Below are 25,137 nucleotides of genomic sequence, written 5' to 3' on the forward strand. Positions count from 1 at the left end.
TAACGGATATTTGACTCCAGAAACACACCGTTTTTAAAAAATCCTTATTTATGTTCCTTTTCAGTATATGACAGCAAAGCCCGCTTTTACTTGTTTTTTAGACTGGGAATCATGAAACAATTGATTTTAAAATACAAAATCCAATTTTCAGATTATTCAGCATCCTCAATCGATTGTTTGGAATCGTTCAAAATAAAATAACCAAAAATAAGGCTCGTTGGAATTTTTGACCTTTCTCAAGTGATGCGTGCTTTTAATATTTGATGTTTCTTGAAGGCTCGTGCGCCTGCTTGAGCCAAATGCTAATCGTTTAAAAACCAACATTTTACAAAATATTAATCGAAACGTTAGATTTCTATGTTTTTAAACATTTGGGAGGCTATAAAAACTATGTCCTCCAAATGTAGCGTGGTAAACGGACATTTAATGTAGCGACCAGTTTAGGAATGACGTCTACAAAAAATGCGTGGCTTACAACTTTATTTTCTGGTTAAGCACAAATGAATTGTAGTTTAATTTCAGATGTTCATCTTATTGCTTATACTGAAATTATCTAAAAATCTGGTTGTAAAAGCAGGGAAAATTTGGATAATATAGTCACACTTAATGTTCATATTTAGTACTGTATCTAATGCATTATTATTCATGCAAAATGTATCGGTAATTTCGGACACCACATTTTGTTACATTTTGTTCTGTCACTTGCTTGAATACTGTCGATTTCCTCAGAGGTCGTGTGCAACGAATTCGATTTTGTAACGATTTCCTTGATCAAAGGTTTGTTTCTCTCCCCCCCCCCCCCCACCCCCCCCCCCCCCACCCCAACCCCAGTCTTCGCTCTTTATAAAGAGCCCGTCAACAAATACATTTTGGATCGGAAACCAACAGTGTTATTGCGGTAAGTCGGTCTTGTTTCATATGATACCTGAAATATTTCCCATAATCCGGCATCCTGTTTACATATGTGCCAGTTAACTATCCAAATATAGAAAAAAGAAGGATGGATAAAGAGAGAGGATGAAGAAACAATTATTAGACAAATTATTATGTAGTGTAGAGGTGTATAATATACACATTGTTTAAGATCCATTACGCCTTAATGAAGTGGGCATAGTGTTCAATTGTCGACGTTTCTTGTGTTCGATTAAAATCAGATATATTTTGTCCCCCATGAAGTGAAATCAATTGTTTCTCGAGAACAAATCAAAGAAATCTCGTAAAACTATCAAGTGTATACTTGAACTTACCACCATATAGACGTTCATACTAAATCTGTATATTTCAAAAAGCAGTAAAGATCTATTTTAAAGCTGATAGGTAGGAGTACAATACTGAGAACATCAAAGTGAGGCTGACTCTTCCCCCGGCCGCTGAAGTAGTTTACAAATATATAATGGGTGGAGGAAAAAAATGATTTTTGAGATATCCAGTTTTAAAAGTTGTACAGCTAGTTATTGATACGTCCCACGTTGGACAAAATAATCTACAATGTCTGGCCCCGTTTCTTATTGGCCGGAACTTGCTTCATAAACAACAAAAAGCAGAAGATCGTTTTATTAAGTTATACCTTTGGCAGAGAAGCACTATTGCGGAAAATCACTGCACGTTAAAATGAATGCATGGCCTTCCTCTCATTTATTCCAACCATCCTCGAGGTCTCGCAATTCTGAAGCGTTCCTTTTACAGCCATAAAAACACGGAGTTTGCAAAAAACGTATAAAAGAATAGTATGCAGGCGTTAAAATAAAGTTGCAGAGTTGTAGATTCTTTTGCAGCTCTTCCTCCCACACCCTGCAAGCTCTTCTTTCATGTACCTAACTAGTACAGCATCTATCCGTTAACACTGTTTACAGCTATGGAGCCATGAAGTCATAAATCTTACGTAGCCACAAACGACAGAAGCAGCGGCATGCATAAAAAGGAGTTTAAGTTCCAAATACTTTTTTTCCTCGTTGGCTTTCCCTCCAAATGACAATTCTTTCTTTTTCACCATTGGAAAGGGCAATTTTTTTTTTATTTTCCAAACATCACTTTTAAATGTCAAGGCAAGTGTAGATTAAAAGTTTAGAGAGGGAGGCTGTTGCATCTCGTGCATTACTACATGATAAATAGAAAAGAATTGACCCCCACCTCCTCTTCCCCCCCCCCTCCTCCCCCCCCCCCCCACCCCACTTTACGCTGCGCTCATGTTCTTTTCTTTCCACCGCACCCGGTCTGGCTGTAAAGTTTTTTTTTGTCAGTGAATAAATTATTAATTATTGATTCAGACAGTAAACAATGTTGGAGATGGAAATATATTCCTTCGCCAAGTTTTTGCTGTTCCGCTCTTTTTATTGCAATATCTTGTCTTAATAATATTTTGGATGGTGAAATGTTTCTCTTTGCCTGAAAACATATTAGCATAAACTGACACATAATTGCCGAACACGTGAAGCAAATAGCGAGCTTGCCACCCGAGTCTAGGCCTTGTCCTCCACGTCGCTAATTAGCATAATTTTTCACTTGTGACGCTGTGTTTCGAGGGGATTAACACTCGTTGCCTGCCCTGCACAAGAAAGAAATCGTTTTTCCCCTTTAAAAAAACGTGCTTTTAATATATCTATCTATCTATCTATCTTATATTCATAACAAACATACCGAATATATGGGTTTTCTTTCTACTTCACTCTGCCCTGTAGAGCTGAGAAACCATTGTTATCTGTGAGCAGGGCGTACCAGTCTAGGGCTCAATAATATCAGGGCTGTCCATTCAAGCCTTGAGCTTTCTACAGTTCTTTGAAGCTGTACCATCTCGCCTTTCTTTGCCGTTGCCTTTCAACGATTGAATTTCAGCGCCATAACCAGCTGTTTTATCTTTCTTTTTTTTATATGTATAAAAAAGAATTTGGGAACTCCTGCTTATCGATTGCGTGGCGAATCTGAAATATTATGTCTTGCTCTGCTTCTATCGTCAGCGGCTAAGGTAAGCTGGACTCAAATAGGCTATCACTCGTGAATGGCGGAGTATATGTCCCAGTGATTTATGACCATATGACTTCAATCTCGGTTCAAGAAGAGTTCACAAGCTATAGCTTCCTTTCACGCAGCGACTGTTTCACATTGCATCTGAATTCAACACGGAACCCGTTCCATGTGCCTGTTTTATGGGGGCTAATTTGGAGTATTTTTCAAAATCAAGCCCTCACTGGTGATGTGAGACTTATTTACATCGGCGTTTTACGGAGCTCTATAATTTAAGGGGTCTGACGACTTCCTCTATTGTTGTCCCATTAACAAGGGTGGTTGTTCTCCGTATATTTTGAACATATTGGTAATTTAAATGGCCCATTCATGTAAGGCTTAAGAGCTGCAGGTACTGCGTGTGGGGATTATGGAGAGTGAATTCTCAGACATTACACTTCAAGCACCGAAATATGGTGGCTACCGCGACTGGAACGCGCCTGACTTTTCCGGCTTTGTTCAATTCTCTCAAAGCACCATTTGAAACAAAAAGGCCACTGTACCTTGTAAAATTGTAGTTTCAGTGGCGCCCTAACACTCCGCCACATTCTAGGTTTTCCCCAAGTGCAGTTGCAATCACCCTGCTGAAGGCGGGTCACTTTATTTGAATTTATTATTATTATTATGGTGTGTGTGTGTGTGTGTGTGTGTGTGTGTGTGTGTGTGTGTGTGTGTGTGTGTGTGTGTGTGTGTACACGGATTGGTAAATAAAACTTTATCATTTGTTCTCTGTAGCAAAGAGAGGATAAGATATTGGTCTGTCTCTAAATGAATGAAAGGTCCGAAATTTCAGTGTGTATTTTATCTTCTGGTTGCAACTGATCGGGAACCCCCAAGCCTGTCTAACAGAACAAAGATAATGTCCGATCTCGTGGAGTGGAAATGAGCAGAGGTTCATAAAATTCGTTTTTTATCGTTTCCAACGTGTATATATCGAAGCAGGTAGTCCGTAAACGGCGGCGTTTGGTTTCCTTTTTTTTAAAATTAAACTCTTTCTATTTACATTGCTCAGAATGTGTATTAATTTGAATATTTTGATTTTAGTTTTGCAAAAACAATTTCCAATCTCTTTCTGGGGTAGTTTACAGTAAGGTCAATGCATTTAATTTTAGCACAAAGTGAAGGGAGTAAAGAAAAGAAACTATCTCGCAAACACATTTCAATTCTCTTTTTCATAAGGACCGGTTTCCAATGCCGTTTCATTTGATAGCGAATCCTTCAGAAATTAAAAGTGAAAAAAAAACCTTGTTCTTTATGAATTTTAAATACTACTTAACACTGGAGGAAACTATTCCATGCGAACTGGGGAATTATTTGCAATATTTTGATCAATACCAGATAGTTGTTTTTATTTCAAAATACGATAGTCCTCGAACTCTTAACGCCAGGATTCCACAATTAATGACTCTGGCAATTCCTTCCGATATTTTAAAATTGATGTGTCAAACCGAAACCAAGCTAAACACAAATTGGAAAACGCCGTGTGAAGCGAGAATAGAAATCAAACCGCTCCACATCCCAGGAGCGTCGGGGTTGTAGCGGGGTTGTCTCGCCGTCGAATCTGTGCCTTTCAGCCGCTCCGGGAACCAACGGTCTATTTTCTACACAAAAAAATCTTTATTGGTCGACTGACCCCCTCATTGATCAAATTATAGAGCACCTTCCAAGACAGTAGCTATTATCCCTCTTTTTCTTTCTTAGTTAAGAGAAAGGTTCAAATGCTGGTCAGAGAGAACAGAAACCCCGTTTTTTCTGATTTGAAATAACTTGTCGATCCATCATGGATAGTTAAAGCTGTAGCGGGGAAGAGGAAAAGGCTTCTAAAAAATCGCCGCAAGGCCAGGCATGATCCGTCCAAAAACAGTATCCGATTTACACAGTGTCAGCGAAAGAGAGAGAGAGAGGGAGCATTCGCTTCCACACCTTCGCCTTGCAAAGTAAAACACTCTCAAAAGGCCACGATAAACGCAGTGCAAGTGCATTTTCAGAAAACAACCAAGCCAAACTTAACATCAATGGTTAAGAAAGTCCAATTCCAGCGTACAATGTGTTCGTCTTGATTGCCTCTCTGAACCACGTTATTTGTGCGATATTTTTCTGAGGTTTTTTTTGCCTCCGCATTTTCACTGCTGTCTTGTAGAAGGAAAGGGTTTCGAGGGACGCCGGTTTTAGATCGTCGCGTTTAACAAGGAATGATGGTGCCCGTAAAAGTGTGTTTCAGATTAAAGTTTAAATACATCGCTACTGAAACATCCATTAGTTCCCTTCTATTTAAACCAGATGTTTTCAGGGTAAATCTCACCCCGCCATGTTCGCTGTACATTTAAAGGTTGATACTTTGGCAGCTTCGTTTTATAACAATAATCGTAAACCTAATTTTAGGCGGTAGGTCAGATTTTTAATCTAGATTATTGACAGCATGACACTTAATCAAGTAAAGTACAATAAAATCAAATGTAACGAATTTTTTTATGGGCTTATGTTAACCGAGCAGTCTGTGAAAGTTTACGAAGCTGGATGTTGATATCTTTCGAGTTTGTCTGAAGTTTTTTTATACAAATAATCATCATTTTTGGAACACAGCCTAAACTAAAGGGTTTAAATGTAGGATAATGCTGAATCTGAACGCTATTATAATAGTTTTGTGTACGGCCAAGTGAAATGTATAGCATTCGATCAGAGCTCAAAGTAAGATTTCCCCCCTCCCTCCTAACGCCCCCGCCCCCTCCACCTCACCCGCACCTCTTCTATAGTCTGGAAAAGCCGGGAATCGAGATCAGCCATGGCATCTGTTGTGCTTGTTTGGTGAAGGCTATTCATGTCATTTGCTTTTGAGTGTGTAAGATGGATTCACACCCGTTCCACTATTATTCCGTGGTTCTTCTAACCTTAGGTCAACTGCCAGGAGGCTATTGGAAGAAAGCGTCACGTGAATCGGGGTGCCAATGTTATTCGATAAGGGTGTCAGGACCCTGACAGTTTGTGAAATAAATATTGGGAAACTGCGAGATGCAAAAAACGACATTCTACGACAACTGTACTCTATTCGGTGGATACACATACCAAGGAGCAAATGGTTTCAGCTATGAAGTGGCGCAGGAACCCTATCCACCATCTTCTCACGTTGAAAGTGATTATCCGAGGTCGGCCTGCTCCCTGCAGCCAGCTGGCACCAGTGGTCCGCATGCCAAATCTAAAGACATCAATGGGAGCTGCATGCGTTCGAACCTCCCTGAACACCGCCAACCTCCACCTGTCTCACCTCCCCAAAACCCCAGCAGCAACTCGACACAGCCAGGCACCAGCAAGACTCTGCCCAAGTCTTCCCACACCTCCACACCCAGTCTCACCAAGCAGATATTCCCATGGATGAAAGAGACACGACAAAACTCCAAGCAAAAAAATAGCAACAGTCCTAGCACAGGTACACTTTTTTTTGTGCCGTTTTCGTACCCAATGAAATGGCTGCACGGTTATTTAAATCAAAACATTAAAAACACGATTTCCAAACGTGTGCAGCACGTAAAGCCTTCGCTGATACTTTAACACTTTGTTGATAGACTGTTAACATTAAGTCATGCTATCCTCCTGTGTTTCAATTTCTCGATTTGTTATTATTGTAATTACATCAAATATATACATCATGTTACTCTTTCTAAACATCCCAGAATGCGTAAATGTCACATTCTGGTTGAATGAAACAAGAAAGTTGATATCATTAAAAAAAGTGACCACAAACCCATAAAACATTCTTTAGTTTGTTCTACTAGTATGCTGTTGAGACAAATATTAACGTCTTCAATGTAGCACCCTTTGACTTTGAACATGATCTTGAATAGGCCAGAAGTATTTTACTCATTTAGCCTGTAACCACATCAACTGTGGAATATGCTGATCTAAACAGAGATTCAATATAATTATGATTCAATGTTCTGAGTTCAGGAGATCCCTCATCTTATTTCTGGTGTTGGGGGTGTAGTACTTTTAATATTATCTGATGTGAAAGTTATGGATATTTGAATGTTAAATGGGACACGTATTTTTTTCTTTCTTGTGTTATTAAATGTTTTTCGAGGACTTTCTTGTTTAGATGAGTGCACCTTAAGCAGGTAATTGTCTTTATCTTATTGCTCACAGCTGAAAATGTCAGTGGGGACAAAAGTCCACCGGGATCTGCCTCAAAGAGAGCGCGCACTGCCTATACCAGCGCACAACTGGTGGAACTGGAAAAAGAATTCCATTTTAACCGTTACCTTTGCAGACCTCGCCGAGTGGAGATGGCAAACCTGCTCAATCTCAGCGAAAGACAGATCAAGATCTGGTTCCAAAATCGCCGGATGAAATACAAAAAAGATCAAAAAATAAAAGGCATGGTGAGTTCTTCTGGAGGACAGTCACCTACAGGAAGCCCTCCACTTTCTGTCCAAGCCCCCACTGGGTTTGTAAATGCCATGCATCCACTTGCTAACAATTCTGCCTACGATGACCCTTCACCGCCGCCTTTCAATAAACCTCATCAGAACGCTTATACCATGACCACAAGTTACCAAAACCCAATGAAAAGTTGCCCAACTCAGCAACAGAAAAGATATCCTGGAACAGCTCCAGAATATGATCCCCATGTACTGCAGGGGAGTGGCAATTATGGGACAACAAACATGCCGAGTAGTCCAGTGTATGTTGGTGGGAACTATGTGGATTCTATGTCCGCTTCAGGGCCTTCTCTCTTTGGCCTCAATCACCTCTCTCACCCTGCCACCACAAGCATGGACTACAACGGTGCTGCTCAGATGACCCCCAGTCAGCACCATGGACCTTGTGACTCACATCCAACCTACACAGACCTTTCATCACATCATCCTTCTCAGGGAAGAATTCAGGAAGTTCCCAAACTGACCCATCTGTAGCAGATGCAAGTGGGGCGCTTGACTGAGACTAACCTTTCCTTTTCTCATTATTCCCCTTTGATTCATTCTCTATGTGTTTTCTTATTCATGTATGCTGGCTTGTATGAATATATGTTGCTTATATTGTTCCCTCACCAAATCTGTCCTCCTATGTAGAGAATGCTTGCTCCATCCCTCTCTATTCCCCTCTTCCCCTACCACCTCTTCCCCTCCCAAACAATCAATCATTACAACCTTTAGGGTAAAATAATACTTGGTAATGCAAAAACCCGAGAGGTTGTACATTTATTTCTTGGACTTAACGTGAAACAGGGTAAATGAATAAATCTTCTGTCCTTTGAGAAAAGCAAAAGTGAAGACATTCTTGGGTATTTGCTGATGCTTGATTTCCTTTGGACACCTGTATTGCACTTATAGTTTACATTTCAATGGGTGAAACAGCTCATATGAGGCAAATGATTCCAACTCGGCCTTGAAGGAATCTTAAGAATGAGTAGCTGGTGTGTCTTTCAATATGTGTGTATTCTGGTGAACATTCAGATATATTTATTGATCAATGCCAGGAAAATATTTCGTTTTTGTATTATTTATCCCCCAACAATGCGTATTTATATAAAAAATAAAATTCTGTACTTTTTAGCCTGTCAAAACAGTTGTATTCATGTCTCTGTAAACAAGTTTATTTTAGTTAATGTTAACTAGAACAAAATTGTAGTTTTCTGTTACCATTGTACCTACAAATAATGTAATTAGTTATATTATAGGCATGGGAACAGAATTGGACAGTAATTGTATAGTCTTGATTTAGAAAAAATATAGCAAATTCTCCTTTTCTGAGACTCTTGCCTTCTTTGTAGTTATTTTCCTTGCTAACAGTTGTCTGTCAAACAATTCTGGAATAAATCTCTTGTTAACATATTTTCTTGTATGGATTATATATTCATGATAATACATTTATGACTACCAAAACCTCAGCAATATTCATTTTATATTTGCACCCTATTCTTGAGTGGACAGCTGCGCTACCAAAATTATTCAATTCATGCTTTAATTTCTCTCTCTCTCTCTCTCTAATCACAGTGCCTCCTTTCTATTTATTGCCTTATTATTCCCCTGCTTTCAATCTATTTTGTTCCAATATCAGGGCTCTGTATATGTCAGGAGACTGGGGTTTGTGAATGGAAATGTTTTCAAATATTGCTTCTTACAAAACTAAAGAAAGAAGCACTTCTTCAGCTTGTAAATATCTTTATTACCAAACAAGGACTCGAGACTTACACAAACATTCAGGAATTAAGGGGTAAAAAGTTTCCATCCGGTGTAATGAGACACCACGTGGTGTCTGGTCAGTACAGTCATTGGACCTGCAAGAGAAACAAAGACCAAAGCATGAGCTGCCTGCCAAAGTACACAGACCTTTCCAGCTCATTCCATTCACAATGAAAGATATTTTTCTTGGTCTAGCAAACAACTGCTTTTAAAGTGATGTTATCAGTCTAAGATATGCATGACTTTGAATGAAAAACGATTTTACACTGAATTTTCTATAAACTCTAAAACCTGGGAAATAGCTGAGAAAAAAGTGGTATCTGCCTTGAAAGCAAAATTGAAAGCAGTGTTATTCTGTTTCTGAAATGAAAATGCAAATGCTTGTAAATATGATCGACAGGTTAACAATTCTAACAAAACTTTTACTGTGATCTTTTAAAATTAAGTTTATTGGATTTTTAGTATAAATTTGAGTGAACTGGGTCTATATGAGTTAGTGCGTTAACCGCTGTAATCAAAAACACACATTGTAACAATAGGTTTCAGTTAACCGATCAGCGACCTCGATAAAGAAAAGCCCAAAATTATTCTAGTTATCTGATCACATCGTGCATTTATTTCTAATTAATGGCATCAAGTCTTTTTTAATTTTTTGTGCACCAATTCTGTAGGAAGCAAAAATAATTTTCTACAATGTTCATTTATGGACCGTGCAAAGTTCGGTGTTGATTATATAAACAAAGTATTAAATAATTTTCCAATCTATTTATTTCTCAAGGCAATATTTCATGAATATTTGGATTCCGCCAATCTGCCAGTAACAAAATAATCAAACTTTATCACGGATTTTAGCTATGAAGGCACAAGATTTAGAGAGGATGGCAGTTTTAAATGCAGATATCCAATGCAAGATCACCGAGAATCCTATATCATGTTTATTTAACTCATGTGAAAACATAATATCGTCAATAGGCGTATCCTCTGATTTTTGCAAAAGCGAGTTAATATATTAATAGAAACTTTTTAATGCTTCTATGACATCAACATGAAGGACCAAGCTACTCCAATCGGTTCCTAATTATATATACTGCGATGTGGACCATTAAAAAGCCACAAATCTGTGTGAAAGTTTTCCTGAGATCGAATAACAAATCTCCAGGGTTTTCTAAACACAATTTTGCAGCTGATGTCAACCAGAGCAAAAAAAAAGATTCGGCGCCATATTGTTCGATTTTCGACCCCTCGCCGTCCCGTTCCCCCCCCCCCCCCCCAATCAATCTACCAGTGAAAAGAAGCCCTTACATTTTGCATTTGGTAGCAACCCGCAGGAATATTTTAATTGTCCAGCATTCCTTGGATATCATGGAAATTAACCAGCCTCTTAATATCCAGGTCTCGTTTTATGCATTGCGTTGTTGCATTCATCTTAAATCTGTGCATATTTACCTATTATTGAATAGTCAATGCATTAAATACTTGTCTAAAATGCTATTTTACTCTCTCCATATCGGATTCAATTAGAATTTTGTACGGTTTTATAACAAAGCACAGCAAGAGATTGTGTATAAAACTAGCAAATAAACTGCAGAAAATATTTAACTTGATTGCGTTTAAACTCCTAAATCTATCGGGCAACTTATTGTTATTTATTAAAGTCATTCTCAGGACCAGGAACACGCGCACAATGAAGATAAATCCACAGCGACCAGTTCAAAACAAAACGACACGCCATGTTACAGCCTTTTTCTCACGTCATATTTTAACCAATTATTCCTCGGTTTATGCTCCCCTAGCAACTCCCACACTCCAGCTATGAGTAACGCGGCTACAATTATTAATTTTAGTTCCCGGGTTTGACGCATTGAAATATTTTATTTGGAATACTTTCTTACTGATTTAAGAATAGACTCCTTCGCTTCAGAACAGTTTCAGTGTTGCAATATCCTGTGAGTGGCCGCGCTTAAATACTTGCAACCCCACACATGCTTTTACAAACAAAGGATTCCAGGCCCATTTCGTGAATTCATTTCACGTCCCACACACTGTCACCAGGAGGTTTTGGAAACCCACACAAGGCAATCAGTTAAAGTCCATTCCCCCTTGGAAATTTTAAAAAAAGATCTAATCTATCTATATGTTTTCGTTAGCTGTTTTACCAAAGTCACCGGTTTGTTATTGATATAGTAAGTGCTGGCAACTTTGAGTTTAAAAAATAAATGCTTTTCATCGCCCCTTTTCTTTAAGACAAGATGGTTAGAAAGGAAGGCTAGTTTCACTTCCTGGCATTTGATATGGGAAGGCAAATTCTTCTGCGTGCTCCCGAGCCTAAGCTGTCAAGCTGTTCTGTGGAGAAAGATTGATCGTGGCTGTCTTTAGTTCCTCGGGTCTATCTTTTTTTGAGGGTAACTATTGTAACACTAATGTCGGTCACACTGAAACAGTTTCTTAAAATGTTTCCATTTCACATAATGTTCGACAAACCACAGCTTTGGAAATACATTTTCAATAAACTCCTAATTTCAAACTAATTTTTAGTTTTATTTTGGTCAACAGCAACACAACGAAAAGGAGAATCTCCCTATAAAGTTTGAGTGAACGGATTAATAGATCAATGATCAATGAATAGAAAGGAAAGTGCAGTCCAAATTTCGACTAGATGATGAATTGAAATTGGTTAAAATAATTTACTCAGCGGTTTATTACTATTGGCAGCCTTGTTCAGATTAAAAGCCGATACTTACCTGGTTTCAGAAACCTCTTCTGTACACACACACACACACACACACACACACACACACACACACCACACACACACACACACACACACACACACACACACACACACACACACACACACACACACACACACACACACACACACACACACACTACCATAGAGCTGTTAAATCCGTCCGAGAATTGGAAAAGGCACACTTTTGTCACTTGTGTCCAGTGATACTGATATTTAAAGGGAATGGAATTTTCCTAGAGGCCTGGAGCAAATGCCTGGCTGATCCTGTGAAAGTTCCATTTTGTCACTGGCCCTGTTGTCAAAACTTTGAAGATTAATGAGGTACCTTGTTAATTACTCAAGTCACCAGATTTTAGGTGCAAATCTTCTTCACTTGAATTGCAAAATACTGAGATGGAAGTGGGAGAGATTTTGTCAATAAAACCGCAACGTTCAATCCCTAAAATAAAAAGAAAATACACAATTAAAAGTGACAAAATATAATTCTAAAATTAAAACTGTGACTAAAAGAAATAAAGTGGAATTCTTTTCTTCACTTTTTTTTGAATGAATTGCAGAGATATTGGTTTCTTTTCATTAGACACCAAATTGCCATTGGGCAACGCCAATCATGTGACAATGAATTTGGTCCAATTTCAATATAGACCTCAGCTTAATAGAGCCGGTCCCCATACGCCTTGTAATATCAGAGATACAGAATTAAAGCCTCAAAATATTATTTTCCTGACCTATAATATTCATAACTTTCTCCATTCGGCATTAAGAAGGCCATGAATTTCGAATTGGAGCGAGAGATTGGTTTCATTAACAGCCAGCCTTCGCTCGCCGAATGCCTGACGTCCTACCCTGCTGTCGTTGATACATTTCAAAGTTCATCAATCAAGAACTCGGCGCTTTCACACTCGACACTAATTCCTCCTCCTTTTGAGCAGACCATCCCAAGCCTGAATCCGGGCAGCAACCAGCCGCGGCCAAGTCGCGAAAAGCGGCCTCCAAATGGCCCATTCTCATCGGCTGCCGGGGCCGAGTTCCCGTGGATGAAAGAGAAAAAGTCGTCGAGGAAAAACAACGAAGCGCCTCTGTCATTCTCAGCACCAGTCCCTGGGTCCTCTCCAGCCGCGGAGTCTTCGACAGGTCTGCCCACAGCCCACACTTTCTCTGCATCCTTGCTTTAAATCAACAATTCTGGCTTTTCATTAGTCACATTTTAACCCACTGAGTTTGAAAGAGCTGAATGAAAGGATACTCGAAGGTTAGAAGTAATTGCAATGTGATTGGGGTTTCATTTATAAAATGCTTTTTATAATTATGCTGCGCTTCCAAAGCTAAGCCTCCACATGCGAATTTATTGTAACAGTTTTTAATGTGGTTGATTGTGCGATTTGCCTCATTGCATTGGTGAAAATACAAGGCTGTGTTTTAGATGCTGACATTTGCATTTTCGGCGGCCATGTTGATCAAACTCGAACAAGCTGCGGGAAGTCGAGAGTAAGGATGTGATTCGCTGTATCAAATTATCAATGTGAGGATATTTATGTCAAGGATAAGGATCCTTATTGTCCGATTGGAAGAAAGAAATCTGTCACAGAGCTAATTTGAATGGAATTTATGAAAGAAAGAAAATCCCCAACGGTAGTAATGTCATTTGTTTTCACTGTGGATGTTAAAGTATTTGTTTTTACTCCTATTTCTCTCTCTTTCTCTCACTCTTTCTCTCTTTCTGTGTTTCTCTTCCCCTCTCTTGTTAGACGGTCAGGGAGAGCAGGGTAACAGCAATAGTGCGCGGCGATTGAGGACGGCCTACACAAACACGCAGCTGTTGGAGCTGGAGAAGGAATTCCATTTTAACAAATATCTATGTAGACCACGCAGAGAGGAGATCGCAGCCCTGCTCGACCTGACCGAGAGACAAGTTAAAGTTTGGTTCCAAAACCGCCGCATGAAGCACAAGAGGCAAGCACAATATAAAGAAAATCAAGTTAGCGGAGTAAGTTTTTGTAACAAATCGCTGCCAGAAGGCGAAGTCGAGGAGTCAGCACCTTATACTCAACCGATCGAAGCGTCGGGAACGTACTTAGAAAATAAAAACGGCGCCGATCAATCACGAAAGCAAAGCCAAAACACGCTTAGCAAAGAACTCCAAAATCTGCAAGATCTGACAGCGTGCAGTAGCGACGGCAAGGCAAGGAGTCCTTTCTATCTAACGGGGACTGCTGATAACGGTTATACCACAGGCCAGAATTCTCTGGCTGGTCTGGACACCGTCAGTCTGGAAGCCCTGGAATTAATCTCCCTCCCAGATTTAAACATGTTTTCTTCGGATTCCTATCTGCCATTCTCCGATGGATTATCTCCCAGCTTGCAGGGTTCTATCGACAGTCCTGTGGATATCCCTGAGGACAGTTTTGATTTTTTCACCAGCGCTCTCTGCACAATAGACTTGCAGCACCTCAGTTATCAATAACGATTGACAAGTTGTAGGGCCATTGTAGAAATTCAGCCATGTTTAAAAATATGTTCCGTTTTTCCTATTTTAAAAAACTGTGGAACAATAAAATCTGATCTCACAGTAAATATTTTATTCTTCAGCCTAGTCCAGGAGTCTACAAGAATTGCAGTCTTTATTGCATCAGGTATTTAATTAAATATAGTTTTATTCAGTTGCAGTTTCGTCAATTATATCTAAATTGTAGATTCTCCTCTTCACTACTCAGGAAAACGTGCCGGATTTGTATTTATAGTAAAGTTGCTTTATCTCATAGCTTCCAAAAGGATAACTGTGACAAGTTCTTTTATGTTTTAGAGGTAGCCTATTTATTGAAAATATTGAAATAGTGAATTTTAAATTATTTATTGTACATTATTTTCATAGTTTAAATAAAACAACTTAATTCTTTAATGAACCTTTACTGTCTGTGTTTCAAGATGGCTGTTGGTGTGCTTTGTTAGAGAGAATTTATAATGATGTCTGGCACAGAAAATATTTCCCATAACCTGACAAAAATTACGCGATTCCCAGCATTTCCAGTTAAGGAAAATCTCTAACCACTGAACATTAAAATTGATCATGGTGGACCCATCACTATTTTATCGTATAAATGATATGATTCTGTAAATAAGTTGTGCCATTCTACAAGTTTAACCAACTCACTCGGTAAATAGACAAATATTTCTCTTGGCTCTGTTTTTTGTGTGTGCCGTCAGCTGATACTTTATTGGGCTCACTTTACTTTCAAAGATGGTTTGTGTTTGAAAACCATGCCCCTCCCCCCATTCTTGAACCCAAATCATGCAATCAGGGTCATGGTGCAAGTGCAAAATTGGAAGCTTCTAAATCTTACTTACTCATATTTCTGAAACATAATCTTCTAAAATATTGCAAAGTGATAGGACAAATAAATATTGGAATAAAATGTTAAACGACGACAGGGATTGGATTAAAATAGATGTCTCCAACAAGGAACATCAGAGCTCGATGGGCAGAATGGCCACCTCTTGACATTACCCTTCTAATTTTTAAATGAATAGTTTTAAATATAACGCATGGTTCTTGTAAGGTATGTAAAGCAAAACTTTAAAAAGCGAAAAGATCAAAGTTGAAACAGATGATACGTCGGATGGGGAGGGGGTCAAGATACATTTCATCCATCCAAACCTTTCTGCTTTATTTCTATTTCTTACCGATTGGAATAATTTAAAGGAGACTTTCAAAAGTGAATTGGTGTCTCATTCTTTCGCTATTATGATAATCAATCCGGTGTTCTTGGCATATAATATTTTGTTATGAATCCACCAGCATTGTAGGGAATGCATGAAGTTTCCACGTTTTTTTTTCTCTCTCTCTCTCTCTCTCCCTCTGAGGTATATCGTGAAGAAACAAAAAAATAGCTCGAGCAGCCAACTCAATGAGGAGACAGGAACTAAAACTTCGGCAAACAGAAGATCATAGAATTTAACAAATAAAAATACGAGGCTGGAGTCCGAGGAGCAAGACCTCGCAAACAAATCACTACCAACATCGATCATGCGCTCCATTTCTTAAATTCACAATTGTACTCCACTTTCTGGGGCTCCCACTCGCCCTCATGCCCCGCCAGGGGAGCCTTATTTACAAGATGTAATTTTTTTACTTCAAGTCATACATCATGTTGCTTTATGAATGAAGGGGGTCATTTCGAGAAATCAATCGTAGTGACACGAAAAATAAATCATATTACGCGTTTGCCTAGTCATGGGTGTTTCCCAAGCATGGTAGAAATTTGGTGGCGACTTCGTCAACGCTCTGCAGAACGGGCTGAACCATCTCCAAGTCTATCGGATCTTTCTGCAAAATGGCGTCGTGTTTGTAACGAACACAAAACGTTCACCATTTATTTTTCTGCAATATTTTCAACTGCATAAAAGTATGACGATTTCATTGCATTTTACCAGCTCGGATAGTTGTTTAATTATTTTATTTAAGATGCGTCGAAACATTTCAACAAGCGGGTCCTGACTTAATTAATTTGAACTTTCCACCGCTTTACCTTAACATTTTTTTAAATTTATCGATCATCTTTATGTCTTTTTTCAATATTTTTAATTCTTGTTTTTTTCCCCATAAATATACATAGTAAACTCTCCAAACTATATATATTTAACTTTTTCTTACAAAAAAAACAAACAAAACAATCACTCCCCCTCCCTTTTCTCACTATAAATCCACACACCGTCAGAGCTGTTCATCTTTATATCTTTAATAAGTCAGACACAGCGCTTACGTTAAGTGACGACTTTTACCCAATTCTGTTACAGCCTGCAGTTGCCTCGTTATGACTCAAACTCCTGCCACGAAAGATGCTTGCTTGTTCAACAGTGCTTCCCCGCTAATGCAGAAGTTCACATAGACGAGTCACGGAGACCGAGAGACATAAAATAGATTTTTTTAAAAAGGGGGAAAGCAGTGTATAGTGTGGATGAATTAAAGGAGAAAGTTGAGGCAGAACAAATACAATACATGCAGTACAGGCAGGAACAGAAATACACATCGAGGAGAAAAATACAACGATTCAAGCAACCGGAGAGAGGGAAGGAAACCAAGAGAGGGGGACTATCATGTTCATTCAAGAGAAATTCTAAAAACAAATGACGAAATTTGTTCTTTATTTAGAGGAATTTTGTTCATGTGTTGAATCGAATCTGAGGGCCCAGCTTCCAGGAATCTCTAGGGTTAAATCTTGGCGCAGACTTATGTATTTTACTTTATCGCAATATAAATAAATACATGACGGTTTAATTGAATAGAAACTCCTTCAACTTAAATGTGCAAACCTTGACGTGTTATCAATACAAATCTCTAACGAGCACCTCTTTACATAGCATAATGACCAGTAAAACTTGCTGCCCGTCCAGGGAACACGCCAGTGACAATTACAAATCAATTCAACGCCCACAGAACAGGCTTAATAAATGGGAACTAACCACTCCATCCAACCTTCCTGCAAGACATAAAGCGTATCCCCTTTCCCTCCTCCTTCATGTCAATTTTTGAACAATTTTATAAATTTAAAATCAATCGACTAGACATATTCCTCCATGTTCCCTGATTGGCTTGGAAACCAGACAGTCAATACATTTATAGTTGAAATAAAACTTACCTTTTTTTTAAACAACCAATGCAACAAATAACAAGAAAACACTAAATGTTGATAATAAATCCATTGCATAAGGCAAAATAAAAAATTCAAGATGCTGCATTTGGATATTGCTAGATTTTAAATTGGACTTTAAAAAAACCCTTGGGATAAAGTGTTTTAAGAAACCTGCCTGGTGTTTACACATAACTTTACAAATCACATCCATACTTAGAGCTCCTATTGCTTGTTCCAATTGAATCGTTTACTGGTAGAGGCTAAAATATTACAACCTGCAACACATCACACGCTTTCTAGATTTAGCGATGTTCCTTTTTTTTTCACATCACTTCCCATTATAGAGAGACGGAAGTACTAACCGCCACTACTATATTGCTACACATATGCTGTCCCATCAGACCTTACAACATGGACACCCACCGTTAGCAGACACGTCGCCATGGCAACTGAATTGCATGACAGTTTTGCATGAAAATAACGTATTACAGCAGATTTTTAGACAAGCACCAAGTTTAATAGTACTGGACTGTGCCTTTCTAACTATTATCCGACAAGCAGTCTTGGCGACTCTTTAACCCATTCTTCACCAGGATCTCAAATTTTTTGTGGTCTCTTCGAACCTGTCCTTCCTCACATTCCTCGAACCACTTAGAACTCAGGGTTGGCGCCACCGAAACCATAGTTTTCAGTCCTCCATTCATTGACTATTTTCAATTGTCAAGCTTGTTCTAAATTGTCCAGATTGACATGACATCTAGTTATTCTGGATTAAAACATTTGTCACTTTTTGAATTTATTCTTGGTTTTTCAACAAAATAACCCATTGGGGTTCAATCCGAGTTTGATTGCAAACCTGGGAAGAAAACTAGGTATAGAGGAAAGTTGTTTAAGGGGGGCATGCTTAACTCTGCGCTTTGCTTACACCTTATCGTTCACTGAGTAGAACAGATGGGACTTCATGTGGTACCTCAGACATGAGTGCCCCCTTAAGTCAGCAATAGGGAATCAGTACCAATTAGATGCAGTGGTGAAACGAAACAAAACCCCAACTACTTTTAACTTTGAAGAATCTTCGGCGAAGTTTTTGGCACAGAAACTACAATACATCCCGAGGGTATGGTGCTGGGGTGTACTGGGTGGAAATCTTGCCCAATGCAGTACGAGTGATCAAGCTATTCTGAAAAAAAAAGGCCTTGCCACGAACAGAAGTTTGCTTATATATTGAACACAAAAAAGGAACAAATTTGGCGTTTAGAAGTGAACAGAATAATCTAACCCGAGCATTGATAGACGGTCAGATATAAGGAATTACAGATATGCGCAATCACACTCTTAGAGGACTTTGACATTTAAAAAAGAGATCGACGCCAAAGATTCTGTCACTTTAGGGGAATCACCAAAGATAGCGATTCTTCATATTTTTTGAAACGTTGCAAATAGAGAAACTGCTGTAGAAAGGACAAAACGAGCCCCTCCGTTTGGCTGCGAGTTACAAATTTATAATATTCTACCAATTATGAAAGAACGGCGTTACAGATCCACCCTGCCTCAACTCGGAGTCCACATCACAACCATTGAGCCCCATTTCTTTCGCATTTAAAGTGAGGCGAAGTGTATTCCGAACATACACTCGGTGTGATCCCCGGTTACAACAAGGTTCAATTGGTTTCAATGCATCATGGGGCACAACATGGGGCAGGAAAACATCGACTTGATATCAGTTCAATGAAATAATTAGCATTAATACTGCAAAAGGTGGTGTCAAATTCCTTATCCCGATTTCCAACTATGCTAATCAATAAAATTATCCAGTACAATTTGAAAGTACTATTCATTTCTGTCAAGCTCGTTCTTTCCACTTACATGGAACTTAATATGGAAATTGGTGGTTTATTAAGTAATTCGTGTCACTACTGTTATTTTTAAATGATTAATGAAATGTCTTTCATTTGTAGGTTCAATGTACAGGATGGAGACATTGCGGGAAACTGGTCTGTTTTGCCGAAATACAGAAGAGGCAAGCAATCCAGTGGCTTCGTACTGATTGAATAGTTTTCGCAGCTCAAATATTTTAGCCGCCAAAGGTGTTTCATTTGACCAACACTGGCTGGTGTTGCACGCAGCTGATAGATGAATAACATTCATGGCGCCCACTCATAATCCTGTGGCAGCATGTGCTGAAGTATTGGACCGGCGAAATCCCAGCATGTGGTTATGTTTGGAATACTTACAGCCAGGAAACGTTTGCAAAAATACTTATGTGTTCAATCGCAAACAGAAGACTTTTTTTGGCTTATAATTTTAGTATTGGGGCTCCCATTCGATAACTTGTCTGTTACAATGACGCCGGTCTTTTTAATTGCGGTCTATCTATTATAGTTTTTCTTCAAATAACACCTCAATGTCTCTGGCCAAGTCACCTGCTTCGCTAATTCTATTTATTTTTCGATGTTCCCCCCCCCCCCTCCTTTGTCACTCGGGGCTTGTGCAGCTTTCTTTGTGTCCACTTCTCTCCTCATCTTTCTTCTTCCATACTTTGGAGTTTTACACTCGTGTCTTTCCCTATACTTACCAGCCCCCTTTTCTTCTCTACCCCCTTTTCCTTCGATCCCTTTATGTTCCTTTATTTCCCCCAACCACCCCCGGGGAAGTATGCAGTAAGCAGTAGCAGAATGGAGCTTACATCAAACATTTAAATTGCTCGCTGCCAGAACTGCCTTTGACATATGGATCCACCGACTGAATGAGTGAAGGCAAAAATAATGTTTCTTGAATTCGGTGACAGTGATAAGGTATCATTATGGAGAAAATATAAGCTCTCCATGAACCTAACAGATGGCGGGCGACGAACATCTTCAATGTCTAGGTGCAACAGTGACGCATCACATACTGTACAATTAATCTTTTTCTGTTAACCGAGTAAATTAGTATAATTGTAGGCCCCGGGCTTTCAGCTAATCACCACTAAACTGTGTGTATATATGTAATAACCCGGAATGTAAAGGGAAAACCATCTTATTATGTTCAACATATTAAATGTGCTTAAATGCTGAGTTAATAGTGACAGTTAACGAAACTCAACTGTGAAGGATATTGTGTGAAATGTCTTCAATTCCGTCAAAATATGAATAATCACCACTCCCTTTGTCAAGGTATTCGCTCTCTTCTAAGTAATGGGTTTGCTGACTTGAGTAAAATACCTTTCAAAACTTCGAAATGGGAAACATTAATGATCCATGGAACAACTCCCTCCCGAATATCCCACCCCCTCGCTGCCATTTTCCACCAGTGCATAGGGGGAAAAACTTCAGTCTGAATGCTAGAAAGTAATATGTGTTACTCAGTGAAAAATTAGATGATTGATTTCATCCGTAGTGCTGTCAACACTGCATCTATTTCAGGTACCCATAAACTTTATAACAAGGCGAAGAGTACACAAGATGAATATTTCAAAGGTTTAGAAGTACACAAAAAAGTTTTATTTAAAATTCAAAAGCAGTTATTTATTCAGCTCACAACGTTGATTTATAACCCTATTGATATATTGATTAAATATATTACGTTTTCAAGACAAGCATTTCTTCACTGCAGAAATATGCCCCTTAAATATACATTATCTTTGTTTTAATATTGTAATCAGGCTGTATTTCCAAATTATGGAAAAAGATCCAATCGGATTGACATCATAGTTTTTATGTTTCATCTTTCAATGAATTGCCTACATATTTTCACTGCAGGAACATCAATGACAGTATGGTTGTGTTTTATGACACCACATTTCTAAATTTAACTCATAATTTTATGACTTTTTAGCAGATACCAACGAATTACAAAATTGGGACATAAAAACGGTGATTAAGTAACATTTGTTATAAGCCCTTTAATCAAAAATCCCACGAGAAACATTACCTTTCCAAAAGTCATACGTACATCTCGTAGCCTTTAGTACACCAGCCTTCACCAAAAGATCATTCCAATTTATTTAGAACTGATTCCTTGGTTTATAACCCTTCCCCCATCCAAACAACGTGCATACGTGCATTCATTTTCACCTACTCTAGACTTGTAAACTTCGTAAACCAGAATGTTCCACATCTCTCAACCAGCGCATTAAAAAAAATCCCACATCGACCATTAGACAATGTCCCTTGCAAATGTTACATTATTCAGATTAAACATAAAGTATGTATTGCATTACCTACTTGAGCTCTGCTGTGTTTCTGTGGGATAGTATGGCCAGGTTTTGTAGACAGCTGTTGTTTTTGGTTTGACCAAATCTTTTTAACACTTTAAAAACAATCTTGAATAATTCCAACTTTCTCCCCCTCCCCTCTCTTTTTTTTGAAGACCGATTTGACATTTAAGTGTTGCTATCAGATTGATGCGGATAACTTTGATTGAAAGCTTTTGTGATGTAAATGTCACCCGGTGATGGATCACCTCATGCAGTTCACTAACATCAGGAGGTCTCTTGCCATTGGTGACTCGAGGTCACGTGAATGTCCTTTTGAGTGATATCGTTTGATTGCTAGCGAGCCATGGAGGAAGTTTGCTGGGTGACATAGTGCTTGGGGTTTCAGGGGCAGGGAGAATCCCGAACAGGTTGGCCGTCCATCATTAACAGATGGACAATACGAGGATGAACTCTTTCTTAGAGTACGCAATTTGTAATCGTGGGACAAGCGCCTACTCATCCAAGAGTTACCACCATTCAGAACAAGGGATAACAGCTTTCGCTCCTTGTGCAGGTAATGTTGACAATTACAATGGTGATGGACGATTCTTAGCAGGAGGAAGCGCGCACAATGCACTGCAGCATCAGCACCAGCCAGCTAGTTATTCGCATCATTCCAGCCTGACGAATCCTTACACTAGTTCAGGCCCCAACAACTACACGGCCCAAACTTGTAACTCTGGTTACAATCACCATTATTTTCTCACCCAAGAGTCGGACGGGGCGTACTTTCAAACCTCGGGGTACACTGGAAATATAGGACCCACTGTCAATCCACTTTCAGACGCTTATTGTGGTGTCTCAGGGCCGGGTCAATATCAGCCTTCTTACAGCCAAGAGCAACAGGGTTTGGCTTATGGAACTTATGCCAATCTGTCGCCATCTGAAGAGGGGGAAAAGGAAGCTTCCTGCACCTCAGATTCATCTTCTTCAGGCCAAACGTTTGACTGGATGAAAGTGAAAAGAAACCCTCCTAAAACAGGTTAGTATGAGAGCGGTCAGAGACTTTATTTACCTGTAAGTGACTTAAGGAAATTGGAGGGGGCAGGGGAAATCCAGTGAAAGTCGAATTCAATTTCGCGGTTTTATTCTTTATAAAAGCCCAAACATTTAAAGCGTTCGAAGTAAATATTTTAGAAAGAAACTTTTGTTGAAAGTTAACACCCAAGATTTCTTCGAATAGTTTTGCCGTGACTTGTTTGCCCCTCCCCCTTCCCAGAATCAATTGGTCCAAATAAGAGATAAACGGTGGGATGATTTCGAATTTATGAAAGTGAGCTGAAAATGGCAGGCAGGTCCTGCGGAAGGCGGGACGTAGTTTGAAGTGTGATGTGCAATGATCTGTCCTCGGATTTCCACTCGGTGAAACATGATCTCAGAATATAAATGACCAATGTATTATTTGAGCGCTGTGTTTCACTCTGAGATGGTTTCGTGCATTTCAGTGAAACAGCTGGGCCAACATTTATTTAAGGAGCCCCAAGCAGCGAGGGTGGGGTGGGGGGGGGGGGTGGGGGAAGGGTGGCATTTTTCTCTCTCCCATTTTATGGCTTGAATAAGCTTATATTTTGTTCCAGAGCCTTCTTCAATAAGTTGAATTGAATCTAAACTATGCTCTGTTGAGTCTCTTATTTCTACCAAGGTCCGGGGCACCAAGTGCAGTACTTGTTGGTGAATGGGGGTTGACTGTGGAATTCCTCATGTTGGTTCGTTGTAATTGTTTTGCCTTGTACGTTTCCAGCCAAAATCGCTGATTATGGATTAGCTGGCCAGACGAACACAATACGAACCAATTTCACCACCAAGCAATTAACTGAGCTGGAAAAGGAATTTCACTTTAACAAGTACCTAACCCGCGCCAGGAGAGTAGAGATAGCGGCCACGCTCGAGTTGAATGAAACTCAAGTCAAAATCTGGTTTCAGAATCGCAGGATGAAGCAGAAGAAGCGAGAGAAAGAAGGTTTCACTCCCAACTTCTCAACTTCCGCTGCGAAAGAAACCGGGGACGGATCGGACAAGTCGTCAACCACTTCGCCTTCCACGTCGCCCAGATCTTCAACATCAGAGAACATCCATACCTCTTAACTCTGGCTGTCAAACAAATAGCAATACCAAAGGGGAACATGACTTAATTTCCTTCAATGCAGTTCACCAATGACAATTGCCTTCCTTTTTCGGTCACGGTTGTAATAAACTCAGGGAAACTACCAAAAAATATTAGCATTGCACTTTCCACCTGTTTACGCCACTATAATCACATATCTCGATACCGACGGTTGTAATACCACATGCTATCTGACTGGTTGTGAATATATATTTTAATATGTGGTTTTGACTACTCGCCTTAAGTTATTATTAACTTTGCAAGGAGCGTGGCTTCATCGAGCCTTACTGTACTCGCATAGATTTCAGACTGGTTTGCGTTTAAAAATTATGATTTCAGACCGAATTGTTTGTATATATCAGAAAGCGAGAAAATACACAATTTTTTTGCGGTTTGAAGTATGTTTCAAGAGATCTGTGGAGCTTATTTTGTGATTGCACTACTAATACTGTAACAGGGTTATCGATCCTAAAACATTAGGTTCAGTGAAAGAATGGCTTTAAGGAATGTAGCGGGCGTACATTGTGTTAACAAATGTATTAATCTTCGTTCACTTGTGTGGCATTTTATGTTCATGCTATCTTTTGGGCAAAGTTTTATTTGTCTTAAATCGGACACTGAGACTAGCCCTTTCCTTATAACAGACGCATATATTTTACTGAATGTGACCATATTGGACCATTCAATTGTTTTCAAGTCTGAGAGCAAGCCTCCATTTGAGGAGAAAGCGATCCCACCACAACCGCAGAAATGCCTGTTATCATGTTAGCAAAGAGCATCGATGGAAATTTCCTCTGGTCGTTACTGCTGGACTGTACAATTTCGTTAGAACTTATTGCTGGAGGGCATCTGCAGACCAGGTTTGCCTCTGCAGAAGTTCTACACTGGCGATGATGCTGTAATTCAATCATTTTGTGAGGGTTATCAGTTGCCTCGCAGCTCGTTGGCAGCTCCGCAAACGAGCTCAACATGTTCAATTTTCAACGCAAGTGTTCAGCTACCTCATTCCAATAAAGTTGATTTGATTATTATAACAGCGTGCTTCCTGCTTGTTTTCGTTGCTCTCGGCGTCCTTTCACAAAACAATGCAAAATTATGGGATGTATCTTGGGTCTGCGATCGAGCTATAATATCAGTGCAATGAACTGGACATGCTACATTCTCTGTTCATTTTCCACTTTGTCCACTATGAAGTATTCCAACCTCCAGCGAGTAATCTATCTGTTGGCAGACCATAA

At 39.3% G+C, this 25,137-nt stretch overlaps 3 protein-coding genes and 1 long non-coding RNA gene across 4 annotated transcripts; 3 read left to right on the top strand and 1 right to left on the bottom strand.

Moving 5' to 3' along the window:
* The first annotated feature begins 2,536 nt into the window (after window positions 1-2,536).
* Window positions 2,537-8,825, top strand: LOC138747640 (homeobox protein Hox-B3a-like). Its single transcript, XM_069907059.1, has 3 exons — window positions 2,537-2,962; window positions 5,894-6,424; window positions 7,138-8,825. Exons 2-3 carry the CDS (start codon window positions 6,010-6,012, stop codon window positions 7,905-7,907), a joined length of 1,185 nt encoding a protein of 394 aa, XP_069763160.1. The 5' UTR covers window positions 2,537-2,962; window positions 5,894-6,009; the 3' UTR covers window positions 7,908-8,825.
* Window positions 8,826-9,145: 320 nt separating this feature from the next.
* On the bottom strand, window positions 9,146-13,081 carry LOC138747646 (uncharacterized). The gene is made up of 3 exons (XR_011347592.1): window positions 12,657-13,081; window positions 12,254-12,367; window positions 9,146-9,271 (listed from the first exon to the last, which is right to left on the bottom strand). It is a non-coding gene; the product is annotated as an uncharacterized lncRNA (long non-coding RNA).
* Window positions 12,673-14,734, top strand: LOC138747644 (homeobox protein Hox-A2-like). Its single transcript, XM_069907064.1, has 2 exons — window positions 12,673-13,062; window positions 13,677-14,734. Exons 1-2 carry the CDS (start codon window positions 12,699-12,701, stop codon window positions 14,390-14,392), a joined length of 1,080 nt encoding a protein of 359 aa, XP_069763165.1. The 5' UTR covers window positions 12,673-12,698; the 3' UTR covers window positions 14,393-14,734.
* Window positions 14,735-22,027: 7,293 nt separating this feature from the next.
* Window positions 22,028-24,933, top strand: LOC138747642 (homeobox protein Hox-A1-like). The gene is made up of 2 exons (XM_069907062.1): window positions 22,028-22,777; window positions 23,537-24,933. The coding sequence occupies exons 1-2, from the start codon at window positions 22,186-22,188 to the stop codon at window positions 23,878-23,880; spliced, it is 936 nt and encodes a 311-aa protein (XP_069763163.1). The 5' UTR covers window positions 22,028-22,185; the 3' UTR covers window positions 23,881-24,933.
* The last annotated feature ends 204 nt before the right edge of the window (window positions 24,934-25,137 follow it).

This window comes from Narcine bancroftii, chromosome 12 (assembly GCF_036971445.1).
Source record: "Narcine bancroftii isolate sNarBan1 chromosome 12, sNarBan1.hap1, whole genome shotgun sequence".
In the NCBI taxonomy this organism is placed as follows: domain Eukaryota; kingdom Metazoa; phylum Chordata; class Chondrichthyes; order Torpediniformes; family Narcinidae; genus Narcine; species Narcine bancroftii.